General features: G+C 32.4%; 1 protein-coding gene across 1 annotated transcript in view; it reads right to left on the bottom strand.

Moving 5' to 3' along the window:
* Positions 1–205: 205 nt before the first annotated feature.
* LOC135141667 (fez family zinc finger protein erm-like) overlaps positions 206–17,340 on the bottom strand; it is a 30,814-nt gene continuing 13,679 nt past the window's right edge. The window contains exon 2 of the mRNA XM_064072966.1: positions 206–1,449. Within this exon, the coding sequence (XP_063929036.1) occupies positions 342–1,430 (1,089 nt within the window). The 5' untranslated portion in view covers positions 1,431–1,449 and the 3' untranslated portion in view covers positions 206–341. The remainder of the gene's footprint in view (positions 1,450–17,340) is intronic.

The following is a 17,340-nucleotide window of genomic DNA, read 5'->3' as shown; positions in this document are numbered from 1 at the left end:
AACTTTGCACAGCAAAAGAAAATTAAAATTATATATATAACGAAAAATAAATGCTTAATTCTCAACCCTACCAATAAGCAACCCAAAACGGGGACGGTCTTCAAACACAACGTTACAACTCTTATCTTATTATAAATAAAACACAAAATTCAATATTTAGTATTAAATAACATTTATTTGGTTATAATATATGATGGTACTAAATTACACAATTTATACATTCTTAAAGCAGTACAGTGTCACAAAATGACAACTTTTCTGCATATATTGCACATCGATAAAGAGATCAAAAATCGCTGTAATTAGAAATACGTTTCTTATAATATATTTTCTTAATAAGGTCACAATAATTTTGAGTATACGGGAACCGGTGGTCTTAAAAACGGACTAATGAAATGATGTAAATCCCTCTCATTGGGGTAGACAGCAGTTGGTGCAGTATTGGTAACAAAATCCGCTTCTGACGAAGATGTGTTTTCATGCAGTTTTCTCATATGTTTCTTTAAGTCAAAATTGCGGCAAAATCCTTTACCACACACCCTACACGTAAACGGTTTCTTATCGTTATGCGTATGCATGTGGAACGTCAAGTTGTAAATTTGATGAAAAGCTTTCGAACATACTGAACATTTGTATGCTTTTTCTCCACTATGAGTAAGCTTGTGATTTTTGTAGTTCCCTTTTTGATGGAAGCCTTTTCCACAGTATTCACAGACAAACGGTTTGTAACCGGCATGAATTCGTGCATGCGTATTCAGAGTTGACGAACGATTGAAAGCTTTTCCGCACGTATGACATTTGTGGGGTTTCTCAGACGTGTGTATGATTTTATGACGACATAATGTCGACGCTTGCCGAAAGCCTTTACCACATATTTTGCACACGAACGGCCTTGCTCCGGTATGCACCGGCATGTGTCGCGTCAGATTGTAGTGTGCATTGAAAACTTTACCACATTCTCCACATTCGAAACTCTTCTGTTTACTTGCGGTGGTTGAAGTGTTTACTACGGAAGTCTTTACTTCGGAGTTTCGTTTATTCGAAGGGCACGGTTTATTCGAACTAAATTGCATTGGTGCTGTATGTATACTAGGTTGGGTGTTTGAAATTGCGCTGCTTTCCGTTGGCGAAGAATAAACTGATACCGAACTGAGCATCAGCTGACTAGGATGATAATATACTAATGGATATTGCTGTAACAGTTCTTGAGATCGCAGCATATTGGGAACATATTTTTTGAAAGCCGATTCGAACGATGTGGGATATGTTATATTTACAAGTTTACTGGTTTTATCTTGCTCGTTATTATTTTTTCTAAACGATTTATTATCAGGTTCCATTATTTTTGCTATGGAAAAGTTCAAGCTTCGAGATGTGCTGCTTGGATCCGAAGATTCGGGGTGAAGGCGTGTAGAGCTTTCTGCTGCCATTCTGACTTAGTGTCGAAGCCTGAAATAAAGGAAATTTCAGTAAACTATAATAAAGCATATAGAGAGGACAGACATTCATTACACAAAATTTTATATACGAAATGACGTTTCGATGTTGTACGTCCTCTTTTTCGGATGTATGGAACTACAAAAATAAATCATAATGACTAATCATTAAAAAATGAAATAATTTTCTGAAACAATATTGTAAATAAAACTGAAAAATTTTATTAAGTATAAAAAAAATAACTTTTTTAAGTTACATTTTCTAAAAAATGCCGTTTTTCGTTTCAAGTATTAAAGCAAAACTTCGAAATGACATTCAACTTATAATAAAGAATGAAAGAAAAGAAGGAAAGAAAAAATCGAACTAACTTAGTGTTCTAAACAATGAATAATGTTATTTGAAACAAATTTAAATCTAGATTAATAGCACAAAGATTACTACATGAATTAAAATTATTATACATAAGTGCCACTGGTGACTCAATTGATATCTAATCAGTAATCACAGCAGAACTTGACATTATTTCTAACACTTATTCTAGGGACTAAAAATACCATATGGGTTACGTAAATGCAGTCTGTTTTGTTATTAATTAAACCGTACAACAGTTTTTTTGGAATATGCAGCGGTAACATATCAGAAAACTCACAGCAGTTCCTACAGGGTTTTTATAAATGATTCTAAGGGCGTAGTTGGTCATGGATTTCTAAAATACCGCTTCACTGAAATTATGCCTCATTATCACAGTTCTCACTTGTCATAAATGTCATTTGCAACCTGCCATTTAAAGTCGTCGTTTTTATTGTTTTAACGTTTTTCAAGTGTGAATGACAGTAATTCTCGTTGATTCAAACTCAACAACAAAACAGTCGTTTTCAAAACTCTTGGTGGTTGCGTACTTACGAAGATTTTGTTTTTGTGCTAGGAAGCAAAGACTGTGAAAGTGGTTTATTCTGTTGAACAAGACACTTTCATCGTTATGTCTTGTTATCGCAATGGGACGTCGTAAACGAAGAGTGGGTGTGTGCGCTTGTAAAAAAGAATATCTGGCCAAATACCGTTATTTAATAATTCAAGAAACATCGTTAGAGGCTCACATTAGAGATGTAATCAACAGATTTGTTCGAACTGGCAGTGTCAACAAAACCAAATCTCGTGGAAGATCTTCAGTTTCTAAGGAAGCTGTTGATGATTTGAGACGACTTGAGCAGAATCCGCAAACATCTTTGACAAAATTTACTCAGCAGTCAGCAGTTTTTGTTGCAACATGAAATTAAACAATAGCATTGATGAATGGATTAAAGAACATTTTTGCAATTAAGAATAAGATGCAATAATAAAATACAGGTATTTTATTTGAAGGAACTGAAATTTCGATATTTGAAAATTGTTATATTTTAGAATTTTTTATAAACTCTCTGTAAAATAAAATAAAATGTAACTGGTACCACAACAAAGCGCATACCTCTGTTGTATCTACCTACAAATTATTGCAACACAGATGTAAAAAACTTGTCCAATATTATTTAGACAGAACTTCCCTTGTCTCTGAAGCACAGTACAACAAATCCAATTTTTTTGGAAAAAAGATTTACTTTTTTTGTAGTAGTAGTTTCGGAGATTATCTGTCTAATAAAAATCGGCCCATACGACAGAGAGATGGAAATGGAAGACCACTTTTTTCGTACTCTAGGGGCCATGAAGCATACCGAAAACATGAAAGTAGGAAGTCGCCCGATGGACTCGATGACAATGCTTCCTTCACTCACGCTCGGGAAGTAAAAATAACACTATCACGATAAAATATTTGTGAACCTTGGCATTGCTAAAAATTTCGATAAAATCGGAATAACGTAGCAACGTTGCATCGTAATTTCAAAAGAAAGCTGTGGATATAAAGCCACAAAGAAAAGCCCAATTAGAATATCTAACGACATATGAGCTGCTCTATTTAAAAAAAAACTACAAAAACATGTTTCGCTCCAGAAACAGAACACTCTGTATAGTTGAAATTTGTTTTAGTGATTGCAATCAAAAACCGTACAACTTGAGTTTTAACTTTTTTTCTATCTCTGATAAATACTAATAATAATAATTAATGAGGGACGGTGGATCGCGCGCTTAGTGACGACTCGCCCTGTGATTTTCATTGCCCAAAAAGGTGGATGTCTATGACCATAATGGCGTCATAAACCACAAGTACAGGAGTATGTTGCTTTATAAAATTTAAATAACATGTTTATGCAAACATTGCTGGTATCAGACAACTTTTGGTGAGCATCTACACAATATTTCTAAAGTAAGACGTATAAAATTTGATCACAATCATTCCGGTAATTTTCGAGATTTTCTGACTAATAAAATCGCCAGCAGATCACAGACGATAAGCGGACGGAAACAACGGACCAATTTTTTCATACTCTTGGGTCATGAAACGTCGAAAAACATGAAATTAACCGTTCGCCGGATGGACCCTATTACAATGGTTTCCTAGCTTACACTCGGAAAGTAAAAATAATCTAATAATTCATAAGTGTATGTCTGTTTGTTTTAGATTATGATCTGTTGTTTCGTTGTTTGACAATTTAATTTTGATTGAATTTTTGCAGGATAATTTGATTACGAATTTCTTTGCCACTTATTTGTTATGTCCTTTTCATAAAATTGATATTGTGTAGGAAAGAAAAGATAGACAGACATATGTGAATCATTTTTTCCTGTCCGTGTGGTATATTTTACTCCCCGAAATAATTAGCAAGTAATCACACCGAGTTTTTCAGTTTCCGGTGAATGTCGGAAATGCGATTCTACAGCGGTACACCTCTGAACACTGAACACGTGCCCGGATGTTAGGTAATATAAAGACTCGAAAAGGCTAGAACATTTGAATTAAAGAGGGTGTGCATAGGTCACATGTCGCTCTTTAATATCAGACATCACTGCACGTGCTGAGAACAACTACTTTGGCTTGTTTAAATCGCTAAAACCAAACTACTGAGTTTCATGTAAATGACAGACCGCTTCATTTGATAAAGGAACTGATAAAAGTGCGATGCAAAAAGTAATCTAGTAGTCACGCCGAGTAAATGAACATTTTTGTTGTCTCCTCAGCCAAATATCTAATATTATTAGCCAAAACATAGAAGGTAAATTAGGATAATTCACAAGTCAAATCTGTTACGAAGTAGTGACATGCAAATTGTAGCCATGATTCATTTGCAACCCCGATTTATCGGTTGTTCGCGTTGTAGTTTTTAAAATAGAAGTACATATATACAAGACGAGGCAACCTGGTATCATTTTCAGCTGTTTTCTAATTACTGCATTGCTTCAAAATCATTGTTAAAGAATGGTTAAGTAGCTTCTTATTAGGGTTTGTGTTATGTTAATATGGGAAGTGAATAATGTTTAAGAATTAAAAAAAAACTACTTAACTAATCGTTGTATTAATTAATTAAAATTAACTGATTATGAATTATATCCACCACAACATAAATCAGATCACCGTTTGTCATTTCGTTAACCAGCCAGATCTAAATTGTAAAACAAAGCTGTTGGTTAACTATATTATTACATAATTAAAAGTGGAGTTGATTATTATTTATTACGTATTTTGACGTCCAAGCGTCGTCCACCCTGATAGTATATATTAGAAATAAATAATTTTAATTTTAATTATAATATGTATTTTATTATTAATTACATTAAATGTATGGCCTACTAATATTAAACAGAACCTCTGTCCCCAACTTGCGCTATATTACATAAGAGCTTTTTTTATGACAATTTATCGTCATCTCTTTTTTATCATTTTATAAAAATCAATATCTCAGTTATTTTGTTATTTACATAAATTTCGGGACGTGGTTTTCGCCACTGTTTTTAGCCTACAGAACTTCAGACACTACCCAAGAAACATTATCGACTTCTTTCGTCGGAAATGATAAAATAAAATCGGTTTTTGGCGAAAAAGTGGTTTTTATTGTTAGTCAATTCCAACAAAAAAAGTCGGTAATGTTTCATAGTTAGTGTCTGTAAGCTACGGTAGCTAGTGTCTGTATGACGATAAAATGTTCTTAACAAACCTGCCAATGTGTTAGGCATGTAGAGAAATTTCTGGACAAGTTATATTAAAAATTTCAAAACAATAGTCTGTTAATAGTGAAGACAGTCTGGACATTCTGAAAATGTGTTGAACACCCTATAATAGAAAAATTGGTCGAAAGTTGTTTCGACAGATCTTCCCTCGCTCCTGAAGTACAGCGAAAGATACAGTATTTTCGAGACATTATAAAATTTGATTTTACGGAATTCATTTTTTTATGAGAACCCCTTTAAGTTGAAATAAACGTACGTAAAATGTAATGTTAAAGAAGCATGCTACGGGTATGTTTCAGATGAGCTTTTACTTTACAAAATGTGATGACGTCATCAATATTTCTGCAAGGACATGTATATCAGCTTGAATTGATGCAGTTTAATACGAATGTTAACAGTATTATTTTCCGATTTTTTCCAATGTATTGGAGTGAGCCGTTCTTGATTTAATCAATATTCATTCATTAATTTTTTTTTGAGCCAACTGCATAAGCAAATCTATAAAATATGTATGCAGTGATAAATCACAAGTATGGAGTGATACTATTTTGCATTATTTAAAGAGGATTTATTCGACAACATTTTGAGAATGACGTCATGCATTTTTTGGAGGGAATAATTGAAGACATTTTGATTAACGGTTTACCATGATTACGATAACCTTAAAACATTTGCAAGATTTCAGAGCATTCGGTTTTGCTGTTCCTGATTTATTCAATAAAATAAATTGATTCATTCTTTAATTTTCTTGAGTCACTCTGTCTAAGCAAATCTAAAAAATATTAATGCAATGATAAATCGCAAGTAAAGACTCATTATATTTTTGTACATTTTAGATAGAATTTATTCGACAAACATTTGACATGACTTCATCAGTCATGAGGGATAAAGATATGTATACGTATATATAATACTATATGGCAGTTTTAAAAATTAGGTCTGCCATTTCGTTTGCCAGGACTATACATACTATCATTGTACAATATATAACATCTTTTTATTCATTTGTTACTATGGGAATAGCTATGGCAAAGTTCTATCTTACAAAATCTATGGTTACACGTAATTTGACAATGTCGTATTTGCAAAAGTACAGTTAATAAAGTACTGCAATATTTAATAAAAATTGTGCAAATATCGTTTTAATTGATTTCATTAAAAGTATACAATCACAAGTCGATTAATGAGTAATAGTCAACCTGAGTAAGAAATATTCACTGTTACATTTTCGCTGTATAGTTAGCCGTGTAAATTTGTATTACTGAGAAAGAAATTGTGTAGTTTTACACACGCCGATTTTAATGCATGTAAATCGTAACAATAATAATTGGGAGACAGATTTTACTGGCCAGTGAATATACTGTCATTATTGTAAAAAGTACAAAAATTCTACTAGAGCCTGTTGGTCATCATTGTCATCACGTCCAGAAAAATTTGATGGTTAGAAATATTCTTTTTAAATTAAGCATATGCCATAAGTCACATTTACTTTGTATTGATTGTTCCTGAAATAAACGCTTTGCTTAATTGACATTTGGCTAAAATAATTAATCATTCCATAGAATCATAATAACGCTCACTGATGCTACTCTACACGTCGTTCAGACTGGAATATACATTTGAAAATATTTTATCCTATAATTAAAATGAAACTGCGAAATAGATACGGAATCTATTTTTATTTGTAAACATTTCAATTAATAATACGATAACATTTTTTATTGAAAATACTACGATAATAAGTGATCCTCAAATATTGCCACAAGTAAATGAAAACATTATAATAATAGACGGTAAATTTTTCCAAATATAAATGCACTTGAATATATACATTTTTATGAAAATATGTTGGTATATTATAAGCCTATAACTCTACAAAAAAAATCTTAAGAATATCTATGATATATCACGCTGTATATATATATATATGTCCATTATAGAATGCAAAAGCAAAAATTATATTTACAAATATCAACATGAATAATTTAATGTTGCAATAAAAATTGAATAAAAATTTGACAATAACTATGGGCATTAATTAAAATCAAAATATCTTTAAGTGTAGTGAAAGCAAAAGTTCAAAAAGTGCTTTTTATCACTTTAGCAATAATACCGCAAGAACAATAAAGAACACGATCGAAAACAGCTATGGATTTTTATAAGTTTGTTTTTGATTGTTGTATTTTCAACTCAAACTTTCTAATTGACGGTAGTATAACCAGACAAACATATTATCAAAGACAAATTTTCGAAAATCCATGTCTGTTTTTGATCGTGTTTTTATTTCTCTCTCGGTATAATCAGTCATTAAAATATCTCATTGAATTTTTGTATCACAGTATTGAAGTTAGTTTCTTAATAATATAATCCTGCTTCTTAATTTTTTAATGTTTATAAAGTAGAGATGTACCGACTAACCGGTTTATAAATGCGACAGACAGTCTGTTTTTTTTCTATTTCTCTGACTACTTTAAAAATTTGTGTTATTTTAATAAAAGGAATAACTAAAGTTCCTTTGTTTTCCAAAAAATGTGTTAAATTTTTTTGGATAATTTTAACATTTAATTTTTTTAGTAACTCAGTACAAAAATAAAGAATAACACAATTTAGGGCCAGTTTATACAATATTTTAATTGAGATTAAGTTGATGGCGCATTTAACAAGGCCATTAGCCACGTCTGACTGGCGTAGAGTCGGTCACATGGTACTTTAACGCGGGGTTAAAAATTAAATAAATGTTGAAATATAGTTCAAATTCAATAAAAATCGACAAAAATACAGATTCTAGCTAAAATTTGATGGTTTCGTTGCTCTTTCCGAGCCCGTAGGGTATCTGAGTGGCTTAAAAGTACAAGAAAACACTTCAAAAGTGATTAAATATTTAATTGAGGGTCTGTAAACCGGGTTTAATTGTTTTATATACTATTTTAATTTTAATAAAAAAAGCCGACCCATCGGCTGTTTAGCCGACCAGTCGCCGACTGCCAGCCGACGATGAAAAACGGCCGAACAGTCGGCTTATCCGACCGGTCGGCCACTAGTCGGTACATCCCTATAATAAAGCAACAAGTTCACATCATATCCTCATAAAAAATAATGGGAATTTATTATTATTTATCATTATAAAAATATTTGTGTTGAGTAACAATACAACGTCTATCAACACCTATAAATTCGGTGCATCTTGATGTATGAAAGTTTATTAAATATTTTAATAAAGTTACTCCTTGAACAAACTAAACAATAAATTTCGCAGTTCATCTCCAAAAAAGTCTATAAAGACTTAAACAAAACATATCAGAACGATTATACACAACTACAAAAACTATAAAATTAATGATTATGTTACAGCTACTTCCCACAACACTCAATTAAGGTTATGAATTTGTTATATACTCTATATTATTTTTTTTATTATTAAATCTAGTTAAGCACAATAAATACTTGTTTGTTGAGTACTTATTATAATGAAGTTAATTCATCTAATCTAAGAGGGTAAAAGAACTAACGAAAACATTTCTTAAACATATTTTGTTTTTCATTTTTAGAGCACCACTACAAAGTTCGCAGTATTTATTTTAATTCGATGTTTAGATCTTACCTCTTTTTAAAGTTACTGTAAGTTAAGAATCAGAATACAAAAAATGTTATTTTATGAAAAAAAAATTCTTTGGGATAAATTTTACCTTGTTTACGATTCATCTTCACCAAAATTTATAATGACATCATTTGAAAAATAAAACCTCCCTAATATATGCAAAATAATAATGTGTTTTATATATGTTATTCAACTATTCAACATTCAACTAAAAATTTCAAAACAAAATACCAAATTTCACAATGTACCTGTCTTACATACTACAAATCGACTGCCCTTATACAGTACACGTTTTATTTGGGTTACTATGAAAAAATTTGATAAGGTCATCTCAAAATTCTATAAAGAGCACGCTTTTATGTATAGCTTCTGAACTACCTCTTATTAAGCAATATATTGATTTTAATTAAATCAAAAACGACGTGTCTAATTTCAGAGTTACATGATAGGCATCAAAATTTATATATTTATCCCCACTAAAAAACAAATGACTATAAAAAAATTTTGTTGAAACATATCAGCATCGCAAACTTGTTTCTGTTTAGTTTAATTTATTACATACACTTGTATTTTTATTGTAACTTATATGTGTTGTCATGAAAATAATAAAATTTGTAGAAGCTAATTTTAGGTACAATTTGTTTGAAAAACTAACGGAAGAGTTGTTTCTAAATTACTTTATACCAAGGCTTTTTGCATAGATATCTAAATTTTAATGTGAGTAAACGATTTAATGAACGATACGTTTCAATAAAATGATAATGTCCACCGGACAAACTAGGTTATTTTTATTTAAAATTTTCGAAGGTACCTTTTTCGACTGAACGTGAATGTTTATTAACAAAGATGTAGCGGTCAACGTTGAATTGTAGAATAAGTAGGTAAGCCAACACGTAATTAGAGTTGTTTGTGGCATGACAGTAATGTTGGTATTAAAGCGGATTTGCTAACTGTTTAATTAATAAAGGTAGAATCATCATTTTAATCAATATACGTGCGTGGATCGTCGGAAATCAGATGCAGCACCCTGTATTAGTTTTATTTTTGTGTCCGTGCTGAAAGGAACAAAAGCTTAAATCTATTCACTTCTTAAATCAGAGTTTGAGTTTGTAAGTGATGTGGAGAGTAGAGACTACAGAGGGGCGGAATCGTTGTTTCCCGGTGCTGAAATGTTGACATGCCCTTAACAATGGCAGGCGGGGTGACAGGAGCCAGCACGAATCGTTGGAGAGTGATCAGAGTCAGAGTCGTGGTAAAATATTCTGAGGGTTTGGCGCTGCACCGTAATTTCTGGTTCACAATTATTCATTGTGTGCCACAGGATCTCTCCCCTGTGGTTTTCTTGGATTTTCTGACATATGTCGTAATTACTGCCGACTGCAGCTTTGGTTTGTCATTTTAAATCGTGCTAAATCTTTCCCAGCTGCTTTTTTATTGCGCAATTCTCTTCATTCCAATCGATATTGCTCTTTAACGTCGGATTTAAAAGCTGGTTTTTAAGAGTTGGAAAATTCTATCAAGGAATAACGTATCCTTATGTACGCGGTTGTGTCGAAAATTGCTTTTCCACATAGGGGTTTTTACATTGCATTTTTCCTTCCGGTTTTTTATTTTCTTTATTTTTACAATTTTTCGATTTTTCAAGTGTTCCGATTTTATAATTTTAAATTTTTCAATTTCAGTTTTTTCAATTTTTCGATTTGCAATTTTTTAGTTTTCCATTTTTTTGTTTCTTTAATTTTACGATATGCAACTCTTTGAGTTTTCATTTTAAAATTTTTTAGTTTTCCGACTTTCCAACTTTTAGATCTTTCAATTTTTCGGTGATTAGCTAAATTTTGGTTAACCTTTTACCAACTGCATGATATTCCTAATAACATACAAAATTTGGTATAACAATCGGTCCAGTAGTTTCGGAAATTACGTGTGTAATAAAAATGGCAACAGACGCCAGACAGACAAACAGACGTACAGAAACGGTAGATCATTTTTTTCGTAGTCTATGGTTTATGAAATGCCAAGAAAATATGAAAGTAGCAATTCGTCCGATGAATTCGATTACTATACTTCTTTAGCTTAGGCTGGAGAAGTAAAAAGTATGCGTTTTGGAAGCTTCGATAGGCACCTGTCCGTATTTATAGTTCTTCTTCAAACATATGGCATTCTTGTTTCCCTTATATATTTGCTTCTCTCTGTTTATGTTTTCTCGGCGTTTCATGCATTATCCCAAAAGTACGAAAAAATAGACCTGTCGCTGCTAGCTGTCTGTCTGGCGTCTGTGTCGATTTTTATTAGTTGTAGTTGTGTAGATGCTAAAATCAGTGACTATATATATAGTCACTGGTAAAATGTTAATCAAAATTTGGCTAATCATCTCCACCAACAATTTGATGACGTCTTCTCTAATTTTTTTTAGTAAATGCATTTAAATTTTAATAACATACTGCTATATTTGTGGTTTATGACTCCGTCCTGATTTTTTACCCTAAGCATCTAGATTTTCGCAAAAAATATTCAAATAGCATCATCAAATTTTATACCAGTATACCTACTTAAGAGCACTAATGTGTGGTAAATTCGATGATCGTGTCGTAAAAATGTTGAATAACTAACGCGCAGATCAGGATTCATTTGACACAAGATTCACAATTTTTCATTGATCAAATCAGGAGCGGTCCACCTCATTTTCTTGAAAATTTGGGAATGTAGTAATGTTGTGCCCACTTATATATATTTAATAATAATAAAGAATAATCATAATAACAGCTACTTATGCAAAATAATATTCAAAACATTTTGCTTCATTTCACCTTAATCAATAAATTTAGTCGGCTCCTCTGTTTTGAAGAGACAAAATCATTCAAATTAAGCAGTTTGCTACGTGCTTAGTCGTCGCATTCTTTCGATGTGTAAACATTGGTTATCTGCTTTAAATATATTATTTTGACCTTGTTGGTCTTGTGCGGACTGCACTTTCCATGACGCGGAGTACTATTTACCCCACTGCATAGCACGCTTCTTTATCTTTACTAGAACATTACATACATATCTTCGTTTTAACTTATAGTGGTTGTCATAAAAATTCGCAAAATGTTTTTTTTTTATTTTTCGAAGAAGCTGTAATTGTTCGAATGTACTTTAGGGGCGAGAGAATTTTTGTATAAATAAATTTAGATCAATTTTTACTTCCCGAGCGTAAACTAAGGAAGTATTGTAATTAAGTCTATCGGACGACTGGTTGCTTTAATATTTTCTGGATGGGTCATGACTCCTAGATTACGAAAAAATGGGTTTCCCGTTTCCATCTGTCTGTCTGTCTGTCTGTCCACTGTCCGTGACGATTTTTGTTAGATAGATAATCTCCGAAACTCCTGGACCGATTGTTGTAAGATTTTGTGTATGTATTATGAATATTATGTAGATGGTAAAACGCTAACCAAATGTTTAATCATCCCCACTAATACTGTGATGATGTCACCTCAAAACTGTACGTAGTAAATGGGTTTGAAATTGTATAAAATAACAACGTTCTACAGGTGTAGTTTATAATTCCGTGTTGAGTTTTTACCCGAAACGTTCAGATTTTTGGGAAAAAATTGGTCGAAGGTTGCTTTGACAGAACTTCCCTAGCATCTGAAGTATCATGAAATATGTCCAACATTTACGAAAAACTATAAAATTTGATGTTGCGAACTTTATTTTTTTATAAGAACCCTAACCTATAAGTTGAAATAAACATACGTATACAATGTTAAAGTAAATGTAAAGAAGCGTGCTATACGAATGTTTTAAATGAGTTTTTACTTTACAAAATTTTGTGATGACGTTATTAATTTTTTGGGGGGAAGAAACATACATTTTTATTAACAGTTTACCATATACTTACAATAACTTTAGCATTCGTTTCTGCAGTTCCTGGTTTATTCAATAAAATAAATTGACTCCTACATTCATTTTTTTTTGAGTCACTCTGTACAAACAAATCTAAAAAATCTTAATGCAATGATAAATCCCATACCGTGAGGTGTTTTTTTTTCTTCGAACATAGGATAATTAATGTTAAGTTGGTTGCGTACTCCTGAATTGTTACGAATCTTATCACTTATGTTCTGTTTTTAAAAGTCCAAATCAATCCATTGGAGGATGAATATGTAACCCAACATACATGAATTATCCTATGTTTAGAGAAAAAATAATTTAGATCTGCAAGATTTCAAAGCATTCGGTTTTGCAGTTACTGATTTAATCCATAAAATAAATTGCTGCATTCATTAATTTTTTTAAGTTACCTTGTATAAGAAATTCTAAAAATATAAAAGCATTGATAAATCACAAGTGTAGGCTCATCATATTTTACACATTTTCGGTAGGATTTATTAGACAAAATTTTTTGGGAGTAATAAACAGTCTATTTTGATTGAAAATTACCGTGTTCACAATAACTTTAACGTATGCAAAGTTTCAAAACATTTGGTTTTGTAGATTCAGAATTAAATTGCAAAATGTTTTTATATGGTTTTGATTTTTTTTACAACAATCTTGTGTAAAAACTCAACACGTAATCATAAACTGCACCTGTAGGACTATGTTATTTTATATAATTTAAAACCCATTTACTATTGTGTATAATTTTAATATGACGTTATGACACTGTTGGTGAGGATGATTTGACAAAGTTTGGTTAGCCTTTTACTAGTGCGGCTCGTGACCTTTTGTTAAATGGGGAGACACAATTTGATTGCTGAGTTAAATAAGAAGACATAAAACAGGTTGTTACTACCAATTAATAGACGAAATTGTGTGACGCAAATAAATACAAAAATACATTCAATAAAAATAAAAAAGGATTTCTCCACATACCTTTTTGCCTTCGGTCATGGCATCTAAAAGTTCATTTTGGACAGTTTTAGGCGTTCCTTTAAAAACCGTTGCTTCTTTCAAATGATCTGATAAAGCAGAGTCCAATTCAGCCGTAAAATCAATCAGATCTCGAAATATACCTGGATTTTGTGATTCCCTAATTTCGCCATGTCCACGTAAATCAAATTTAAACACTCCACAAAATTTTATGCACATTATCAATCGGCGTAATATATGGCGATTTTTGTCGACCCTTGCGTTATGTGCCCGAATATTATTAATATAAGCGGTGTGAAGTTGTTTCCGAATGTCTGTATTACCGAGAAGATTATCCAAGAATATTTATCATACGTGTTCGCGCAGAATGAAAATTAAAACCCGCGATAGTAACTCAATCCTGCAGAACACTGCCGCAGCAGGACCGCAGTCCAGGTGAATCAGGCGGCTAGGACGTGAGGTTTCCATGGCAACGGTGTAAACAAAACATCTAAATCATCCATGATTCGGTCTCTGTGTCCAGGTTTTATCAGCAATAACATATCATATATCCAAGACACACATCTTTAGATTTGTGTCTTGGATATAAGTTTTGATACATTTTATACAAGTTGAGCGAGATAAAAAAATTAGTTTTGATAATTATGACACAAATTTCCGGATAATTTTTTAAATATTGAAAAACGCCCAGTGTGTTTGTAGACGTTGTAATTTTGGGGAGGCACGTGCCCTTGTGCCCCCCGGCACCAGCCGCCCCTATCTTTTACCTACATGATATTCACAATACACATATAAAATCGGACCGGTAGTTTCGGAGTTTAACAAAAATCCACACGGACAGACAGACAGACAGATGGACGGACAGATAGACAGACGAAAACCGGAGACCTATTTTTTCGTACTCTTGAAGTCATGATCCATTGAAAAAATATGAAAGTGGCAAGTCGCCCGATGGCCTCAATTATATGTATTATATGTACTTCCTTAGCTTACGCTCAGGAATTTTAAAAGTTGGTTTAAAATTATTTGGACTGAACTTCTCTCCTCCTGAAACATAGTACAACATATCCAACCTTTTTGAAAAGTGATAAAAATTGAATTTTGCGAATTTTATTTTTTATGATAACCCCTACAAGTTAAAATAAAGATATGGTTTGTCGTCTTAAAATAAAAGTAAAACGTACCTTTCGGGAGAATTTTTTACTACAAAATTTTGTGATGATGTCATCAACATTTTAGTAAAACACGTATTTCATTTTGGAGAGATGCAGTGTATAATACTAACTATAATACTAACAATAAGAGTACTGCTTTCCCAAATTTTCTGAAAAATTTGCCGTTCTTAAATTCATAACTGAAATAAACTGGCTCATTAATTAATTTTTTTTAGTCATCTTGTACAAGCAATTCTAAAACATGTTTTAAAAAAGTTTTGAGGAGACGATATTTTTGTAAAGAAAAATATCGTATAAAAATATAAAACTCTCGGAATTGAAAAAAAAATGAAAAAAAAGAAATTTTTGCAAAAATGCTTGTTGATGTTACGAGATTGTTCACACTAACTATAACGGATTATTTTAATGTTTCTATACAATACAGAAGTTAGTTACTTGCCTTGTGAGTTATGAACAGAATTAATTCGAAAATGCTTAGCGTCTTGGGTTCTGTCTGGACAATTACTCTCCACGGACATAGGCACATAGATATAACTTCAGGATCCAAATCCTAGTCTTATTATTATTATTATTATTATTATCCAAAGAAGGTCCAACATCCAACCTCAGAAACATAGTGAGCCGACACCATCCTGTTGAAGTCAAAATTGGACATTCTTCACTTTTGAAAAACGTGTTGGCCACGACAGTGACTAAACTGGTTGTCAATAATCTAAGTAGCTATTTCTAGTCTGAAATTACTAAGTAAACACTAAACATTCCACGTTTTGATTATTAACTGAATTGAAACTTTATCCACGTTCTTATTTCATATCGGTATTTAATAAAATTTATATATCACTATTATCAAGTCACAAACGTCAATTTTTCAGAGTAAATGAGCTATAACAAATTGTCCATTGCATCTAAGATACTTGTTAGTACACGAATATTTGAATATGTGTTGTAACTAACAACATTTTGCTATTCGTGTAAATAATTTCACAGTTTACAATTATTTAAATGTCGTTGTTACTAGGTTTTAAAAATAAAAATAACTAAAAATAATCCCATCCAACCGATTAATAATGTAGTAATACTTAATTAGTTAGACATGGTTTTAGATTTATCTTTGCATTTGTCGCATTGATGCAAGCCTACTCGTACGCATATTTAAATATATGTATACACACATGAAGTGGATGAATGCGTTCGAATATGATAAATGAAAACCAATCTGTGCTACCCCCACGTAAACGCTATAAGTGACAATGGTTATTATAGGTTGGGTGTGTCGTGTACGAAGGGAGAGAAGGGTAGTAATCATGGTCAATTAACAAGGAGAGGTATTTGGACCTAACACGATCTGGCGATGTCATTGTCAAGCTGCGTCGGATGACACGCTGGGAGATTTTTATTGAATGCCCTTCGACCACAGACTTGATCGACGATCATTTCAGTCATAAAGGGAGGCATATTAGCTACCTTCCCGGCTGCCGCTCCACTAATACAAATTTCCGAACAGACTATAATCCTCGCTCCTTTTCAGGGTGCATCGGAAATGGCTTTATTAATTGAGAAGCAACGCACCAAATACTGTAATTGGCGAAATGTCACACACTAATAAGCTTGCCATCAACAACAGCGATATCTTGCCTATTAGTTCAAATTCACTGCCAAAACGGTATTGAAAAAACTTTTTTTTTATTCAGTAGATTCTAGAAACTAGTCCAGTTAAAAGCAGTTCAAACAAGTCATTGTGGTGTACATTGGGCGTTTTTTTCATATTTTGTTCTACAAGAAATGGTTCTCTGAACAGTTAAGCTATTGGTATCTTAGAAAGCTAATACATATATGAAAGTAACTTCAAAAATGTTTCGGTGATAAAACGAAATCAACTTATACATTTTTATTTCCCGAGCATAAGCTAAGGAAGTATTGTAACCGAGTCCAACGGGCGACTGACTACCTTTATGTTTTCTCAACGTTTCATGACTCCAAGAGTACGAAAAAATGGGTATTCCGTTTCCGTCAATCTGTCGTGGTCCGTGTAGATTTTTATTAGACAAATAATCCCCGAAACTACCTGACCGAACGTGATGCAGCGGGTACATGCTAGTTGGCTCCGGCGGACGGTATTTGACCCTCTGCCGAAAAATGGGTATAGGTAAATTAGCTCCGATGGTGCAAGGAAGG

This window comes from Zophobas morio, unplaced genomic scaffold, assembly GCF_036711695.1.
Source record: "Zophobas morio isolate AGI-343-1 ecotype UQ-CSIRO unplaced genomic scaffold, CSIRO_AGI_Zmor_V1 ptg000044l, whole genome shotgun sequence".
Lineage (NCBI taxonomy): Eukaryota > Metazoa > Arthropoda > Insecta > Coleoptera > Tenebrionidae > Zophobas > Zophobas morio.
The sequence above is the reverse complement of the archived record's forward strand: the minus strand, read 5'-3'. Positions and strand labels throughout refer to the sequence as shown.